This window comes from Larimichthys crocea, chromosome XIII, assembly GCF_000972845.2.
Source record: "Larimichthys crocea isolate SSNF chromosome XIII, L_crocea_2.0, whole genome shotgun sequence".
Lineage (NCBI taxonomy): Eukaryota > Metazoa > Chordata > Actinopteri > Sciaenidae > Larimichthys > Larimichthys crocea.
In genome coordinates, this window is record NC_040023.1 from 36,152,642 (window position 1) to 36,160,427 (window position 7,786).

At 43.6% G+C, this 7,786-nt stretch overlaps 1 protein-coding gene across 3 annotated transcripts in view; it reads right to left on the reverse strand.

Annotated features, from left to right (window-relative positions):
• Positions 1-7,786, reverse strand: part of bbs9 (Bardet-Biedl syndrome 9) — a 177,430-nt gene that overhangs the window by 161,654 nt on the left and 7,990 nt on the right. For all 3 annotated transcript variants that reach the window (XR_003463585.1, XM_027286875.1, XM_027286874.1), the window contains exons 4-5: positions 5,136-5,200; positions 4,906-5,019 (exon numbers count right to left, since the gene is read on the reverse strand). Coding sequence is in view for 2 of the 3 variants with exons in the window: in XM_027286875.1 (XP_027142676.1) it covers positions 4,906-5,019; positions 5,136-5,200 (179 nt within the window). In the remaining variant the exon portion in view is untranslated. The remainder of the gene's footprint in view (positions 1-4,905; positions 5,020-5,135; positions 5,201-7,786) is intronic.

A 7,786-nucleotide genomic window follows, 5' to 3' on the forward strand; every position in this document is an offset into this window, starting at 1 on the left:
CAAGGATTTGGAAAAGTCACACACTCCTACACACCTATGCTATGTAAACATGTGTGTGTGTGTGTGTTTGAGTGATGAGCGGAGTTCAGGGTGGCCGTTAACAAGCTGAAGGACAATACTGTCACACCGCAGACACGCCCTGAAGGGTGCATAATACAAACGCTGCAGCAGTGTGTGTGTGTGTGTGTGTGTGTGTGTGTGTGTGTGTGTGTGTGTGTGTGTGCGTGTGTGTGTGTGCGTGTGTGTGTGTGTGTGTGTGTGTGTTTCGTCTATCTGAAAAACAGACCGGGTGTTTCTTGGAGAACAAATGCATTGTCATCAGTTCACAATTATGAGCGTCTGCTGTGTTTATTACTGTGTAACTGTCCTTAATGTGGAAAATCTGTGGAAGTACACAAACTCTGCCCAATTACAGTGTTGACAGTGTCGCTTAGCAGTAGGGTGGTGTAGGGGAGTTACGCAATCGGGACACCAAAATAAAAGGTAACTGTAAAAAAAAAAGACTATATAACTATAATAAATACATTTAACAATAAAGAGCAATGTACTGCGTACACATTATGACACGCGAGTGAAACCACATCTGATCTTACACTTCTCCGGTTCACTCTCACGGCCTCTTGTTGTGTGTAAATTGCAACATTATTTATCCGTTAAAAGCAGAAAGAGGAACAACATCAAAGTACAGCTGTGGAAATGGCCGACAGGCTCCAGCCTGTTTTTTTTCTTCAGTGGAGGGACGGACACATTTTTTAAGTTAAAACTGTGTTTTTTTTATTTTAGGTCACATCGTGCTGTTGTTTTATGGCACATGGTAAATGGACTTTACTTGATGGCAGTGGCTGCCAACTGGAGGCGACCATTCATACACATTTACACACCGATGGCACAGATTTGCTACTTTACTTTAATGTTGTGATACTTGGATTGGATTACTGAATTAACCTGATTTTCTTTATCTTAAAAGCTCCAGTGTGTCAGATTTAGGAGGCTCTGTTTACAGAATATAGCAGAAAATAAATATCATATTCATAACAGGGTTTAATTAGAGCTCAATCCGACACACTGGACCTTTCATACTTCTGGAGGAGGGGCTAAGAAACATAACAAAATCAAAAAGGCAAAAATCACCTTTACTTTCAGCTGATTTAGGCAGCTGTGAATTTGTCCTGAATGTCCTGAAAACATTTTTCAGTCTTTGGTTAAAATTTGGAATCAAATATAAAACTTTGTCTTGTCAGGACTCCAAAAACAGCAGGATACCTGAGGAACGGACCTTCCTCCCAGACAAACACTTTTGTCAGGTGTCTGGTGCTCGTTTCCCACCCTGAAAGGCAGCGGCAGGGGCAGAGCAACACGCACTCAGACGGCCTTACGCGGTGCTGTATCATCAATAATAAGAAAAATTGCTATGTCCTGAAAATGAGAGCCAGGCTGGGCCATAATAGCGGCTGCGCACGTGTAATTTCACACGCCCACGCCCAGGTATAACGTGTCAAAGAGCTCTGTATGAGAGCGCCGCCCGCTCAGACACAGCGGAGGAAACGGGCCTGTATTAGTGTCATTAATAAGACATGTAGAGCCGCCAACAAAGCACAGAGGCTGGCCGCACACTGCAGTGGGCAGAGCCTCGCCTCCGTGTGTGTGAGAGCGTGTAGGTACATGTGAATGTGTGTGTTCATGCGCGTTTGTGAACCAGGGAGTGTGTGTCCCAATTTGTTTGGTGCACGAGTGCATGTACATGTGTCTGTGTGTGTGTGATTATGTGTATCTATAAGCGTCTGACCAAAGCTTAAAAAAGGAGAGTGAGTGTGTGAGAGTGTGTGTGTGTGTATGTGTGTGTGTGTGTGTGTGGCCTGAATGTGACCCAAACCCAAAGGCAGCCCAGCTATTAGAGCAGTATTAGTACAGAGCTGCTATTACAGCGCCTACAGCACGGCTAAATGGCTGCTATTATAGACACCCACACACACACACACACACACACACACACACACACACACACACACACACTCGAGGCTTTCCAAATCCAAACACACATTGAGCAGAGCGCTGTCACACACACAGTCTGCTGAAGAAACACACACACACACACATATCTGGACGTTCACCTGGTCTGGCCTCAGAGTTATAACCAGTGTGTATGTGTGTGTGTGTATGTGTGGATATACATATATTTCTGTTTGTTTGTACGCGAATGTGAGCTTTTGCATGCGTCTGCAAACCATTACGAGCATGTGTGAGTCTGCTCCGGCAGCCAATCAACCGTGAGATCGGCTCATTTTCGTGTAAACTGTGTGAAACAGTCGGGAAAGCTGAAACGGCGAGCAGCTTCCACCGACTCAAACACTCGCAGATCATTCCAAACAAATGAACCGAGCCCTCCTGTGTCTACGCATCAATGTCAAACAAAGTGTGTGTCTATCTAAAACACTTCATATAAAAACATGTAGAATTTTTTAGAAAGGGCTAAAATGACATTCCTCAGGTCCTGATTAATTAAAGACAACTGAAACTTATTATTTGAATTCAAACAAAAGTCGTAAGCGTCTTAAATCTTGTGCTGTTGGAGCTGGTTACAGACATCCCCACGCTGCTGGAGTGTCCTTGAGGTTGACACTGAATCGTACCAGATCCAGCTGAACTCTGACCTCCCTCTTGAGAGGTGGCTTAAAAAAAAAAAGGTGGTGGTGGGGATTTCCCTATAGGAGAAGGCAATACAGGATCCCATTCATTCAATGTTTGGTAACTGCAATTCCAGGGGCTGCACTGCCATCTAGTGACAGCAGGGAAGAGCAGGAGGAGAGAGGATGACATCAATTAGAGAGAGGAGAGAAGAGGAGGACTGATATATGTATCTATATATATGCATATGATCATAGTTTAACTGCCACTCCTCCTTATAATAAACATTATTTTCTCTTTTTAGGCGTGTCAGCAGGTCATTCAGTTTTTTTCTCATCCTAAATCTATAATAAACTTTGTGTTTTGTGTGTTTAAGAAGTAATATGATGCTTTACCCATACTGTATCATGTCTCACAACTTGTTACAGCAGTTTTTGTGTTAAAGCCGATTGGTGCAAAATGGATAAAAATACTTTATACATTAAAGACACAAAGACTTGTGATTCAGTTTGATTTTCTGCTGAATGGATGGTGAGCACTTCTCTTCTCTGAGACCCCCTTATTGCCAATATACCCATCCTCTGAATGCCAGGTTCCAGAAAACACAATGAAATGGCTACTATGGGGACAACTGTCGTCACATGAATACAACTGGGCTTGAATCTCAGCTTCCCAGCCATACCCAATTTATGCTGCCCGAATGGGGCAGGAGGGGAGACTCGTGGGTTCTGATATAACCTCAGATATCTTGAGGTGAGAGATTACCCTCCACCAAAATGTCACTAGCAGGGTACCAGTGGATGCTGGAGGTCATCTAGTTTCATATGATGCCAGGATCTTCAAACTGAGTCTGCTACAACTACGAGGACATCGGTGTCCTCGCAGAGTTGAAGAGGTGAAGTGTCTGCTGCTGCATTTGTATAAAGTTCAAATGTGTCTATGAAGACTTGTAACTATGTGTGTCAGGAACAAAGACTGTATGTCTGTGCGTGTTTGACATCTCCAAATTCTGCTGTATGGTGTGGTGTTACCAGAAGACAGCACGTGGAAACACACAGGTTCATGGTACGAACTTACGCACGTGCATCCAGCACCGGCCAAGGAAATTGGTTTAATGGGCCCACACTGATCTTTCTATCAATCAAACACACATGTCTGCACACACACACACACACACACACACACAAAGACTCTGTAAACACAAAGTGAATGAAGGGTCCATCGTGCCAGGCCACAGAGTCTGGCAATTTCTCTCCTCACACACACACACACACACCTTGACAATACAGCCTTTATTTGGAAATGCCATTTTCTCTGCTTTAAAGGGGGTTCCCCAAATGTGTGTGTGTGTGTGTGTGTGTGTCCGAGAGTGTGTTTTTCTTGGATGCTGACTACTCAAGGGCTTTCCCCTACTTGGTTTTTCCAAAAGCTCAATTGACTGGCGAGAGCAGCTACATGACCCCTCTCTCACTCTCCCTTTCCATCCTTCTCTCCTCTCAGAGACTTTTATAGTTTTATGTATTTGTCCAGTGCTGCCAATTACCACTTTGGCCAAGGCACATGCACAGATGTTCACTCGGACGCACATTACACGTCTATGTGCTCGTCTATTAGTGAGGACTCTGATTGACCTAATGCATTCCCTGGCCCCTTACCTAAACCTTAAACATCAGAACTAACCCCACAGCTCTAACCTGAACTGAACATGAGCCTAAATCTTTAACCCTAAAACCAAGTCTGAAGCCTGAACCAGCGCACTGAAGGTGAGGACGAGCCAAAACTGTTCTCACTTTGCAAAAATGTCCTGCTTCCCTCCCAAGGTTTGAAACTCACACTGATCGTTATAGAGCAGGCAGACGAACAAACGGCTGGTAAAATGTAAATCTGTAAATCGTCTGCACGTGCTGCAAGAGATGTAATGATGCATAAATGTGAATCCAGGATGTTTTAGATCTCTCCCCATCTGTTCTGAAACATTCTAATTTTGTTTCTGTGAATGAAGGCCAGAGATAAGTTTCAATCTTAGAGCTGGGTTCTGTTTCTGACCTGCACATGAAGCCTGTACCCTGACCCTGGTTGCAAAAATCAATGAGCTAGGATGTGAATACAGACAAGCATATGTCCTCTCAGCTGGAGCTCAAACGAAAAGATCTGCACCGAGACAAGCTGAGTTCCAGACAATGCCATGAGTCGCTTTGAGTCGAGCTGGAACGGTCCAGTTCGCACCGCTGACACTTTTTTGTCTCACCTAAATAAAAGGATTTGAAATGTCTGCCATACCTGTAACCCCTCCAAAGCTGCCGTAGGTCATGTTGCAGGCTGTCCTCTGCAGATTGTGTTCATAAACCAACTTCAGCTGGTACTGGTCACCATGCTCCACGTTCCCAGCAGTGCCTGCATTAACACAGATCAGACAAAAACAAGTCTATGTGCCGTTTTTGAAGGTTAAAGGGGGAGGAGATGCAAATGGATTTTATTTAGCTGCCTTTTGGTGTTAGTGTGCATGTTACCTGATACAGAGTAGACTGACAACTTCCGCGGGTGAAGAACAGCCAGATGAAGAAGCTCTGAGCACCTGAACAGAGAACGACAGATACTTAAAATCATCGAAGGAGTATATTTAAAAGGACGACAACTATAATACAGCATACATAATAACTCCTGAAAGAGAATGAACTGCTCTTCTGGCTTTTGGCTGAACTGATGTGACTCTACAGAGACCTCAGAGGTCAGAAGTCAGGATGGAGCTTCAGTTTTTTTGCATAAAGACACCTCAGCAAGGCAATGCCTCCAGCCACTGTGTTCTGGTAGCCATTCATATTTAAACTTCTAAAATAATTACTGTAACAGCTGGTGGATTCTTTTTAACATTGGTTTTGGTTGATGTTTAGCTGATGGGTCTCAGTGATGCTGATCCTAGATTTTCACTTATTTACTTTACCACAAACCCACAAGGAAGGAATCTGTCCACTATTTGGACCGTGAACAAATGCTGTCTTACTAACTTCCAACCGCTGTTGTAATGTTTGTTGAGAGAAAAACAACAAGGGAGAAGAAAAACTCGATCCCACAAGTTTTCTTTCTTCCTTGGAAAACCACTCAAGTCAGTGCTGAAACAAAACCTTTCACCATCTGCCCACCTCGGTCTGCCCTGACAATATTTACAACGTGCTTCTCTGTCGAGGCCGGCTTCCAAAATGCCCACCAGTCGCTGAAGAATGCTGCGTTGAAAAACCGCAGGTAACCAAACACAACTTGTTCCAAACAGACTGATTTAGCTGGATCTCTGCTTCCATCGTGATGATGTGGGAAGCCTTCGAGGCAAACCACCAGAGCTGTTCCCAGAAAACTCTCTGGAAGGTTCCTGTGCACCCACAGTGAGGCGACGGGAGGTGTAGTGTTCAAATCAATAGCTGGAGTAAGGCTGGCAGGGTTAGGAGTTTAATGCCTCGTGTAGTTTAATAGATATAGGGAGCAATTATGCCTAATTTACTGTAGATTTCAGGCTGGCTTGAAGAACTGAGTGTACACTCTCTCACCACAGCAAACAATAACTGTAAAGTGCATGTTTTTGGATATACGCAAATATCCCAACACCAACATCTTTGCTACATTTAGCTGTTCCTGCTCATTTCATTTCATACTTCAGCCATGTAAACAGCTCAGTGGGATTATTGTTTTTTTGTGGAATGACTGGAATATTTTCTGTATGCACTCACTGTGGGGAATGTAAGCTACATGTTCATTTTAAATGTAAACCATGTATTGCGAACACGGTTGGTTAGTTCCACTCTTGCGGAAGTGAAGCGGGGTTAAACTGTACGCACTCGTTGGGTTGAACACGCTGTAAGTGTTTTCGGTTCTGGTCCTTTGGGAGCTCATCTGGCTCATACATACAGTTTAATCATGTGAGATTTCGTTGTCGCCTTTACGAGGTGTTCAGACTGGAAACAGCGCTGTGTTTATAACGTGCAAGGGGCTGCATTGGAGGGGGCATGTTGTTATGGTACCGGTAGAATGATGTGACCTGGTTTAAGATCATTGGGTTGCCTGGGACGCTGCATAATGGATTTTTCAATTCTGCAATTTTATCCAGTTGCATTCAAATGAACAGGGCAGGCTATGGTTTTCACACATTGCTAATGCCTGTGTGCCGTTTTTGTGTATTGATGCAGCACCCTAAGACACAGTCATTTTGTGCCATGCTTGATAAAGTACATACCAACATAATAATGTAGTTTTCGTCCTTCCTGAGAACACCTTCATGTGTTATCATCTGTAATGACGCATTCAGCACGCTGCCATAACTATCCACTGCTGAATATGTGCCAGTCCTTCCCCTAAATGTTTCATTGGGGGTAAAATGTAAAAAATGTTTTTTTTTTGCCTACTACCTTCATGATTAGAGCAAGACATAAACAATGTTCATGTCAAGAGGTCCACTCGTTCTGAGTGCTTTAAGGATCACGCAGGTCTCTTACAATAATAACATTATTATTTGTATCATGGTCACTTACTTTGTAATATTTCTTACACTACAGTCACTTTACATTACAATACTCTTTTTATATATCATGCCACTTTTTATCCTCAGTGCTTGTCTGTTTGAAGGTTGATTGTTTTTCGCGTTTATTGTAGGTTATAGATATTTCTGTCTGTTTATTGGGGTTTTTTTTGCCCTTTCTCCTTTTTTCTAATTCTGTAGTGTATGCTACACGTTCCTCTGCTGCTGTAACAAGTAGTTTCCCCGTGGTGGGATGAATAAAGTATATTAATTGATCTAAGGTCAAAACAAGTTACAAAATGCGTTTCATAAAAGGGCACGGGTTCAGCGTGTTCATTTCCTGCTTGGCTCGATATAAGTGGGTAAAACTGTCCACAATGTAACATTTCACCACTGTCCCTATCATTCACACTTCCTCCCCGCTTTCCAATAGTTTTGGGCTGTCAGGGGTCAGTCAATCATCCTCGCTCCAAAACAAGTCATTATTACTGTAGGCATTTGCAGTTTCACTTGACCTTGAGTCTGGGGGGGTCAGCTCTTAAGATCCCCTTATGCAGTGCATAACAACGCCGGATGGGGCCCCTTGGGTTCCAACAGCTCATGCTAGCAACTCAGCGTTAGCCCATATTATAAGCACAACTATGCTCGCGGCCACTG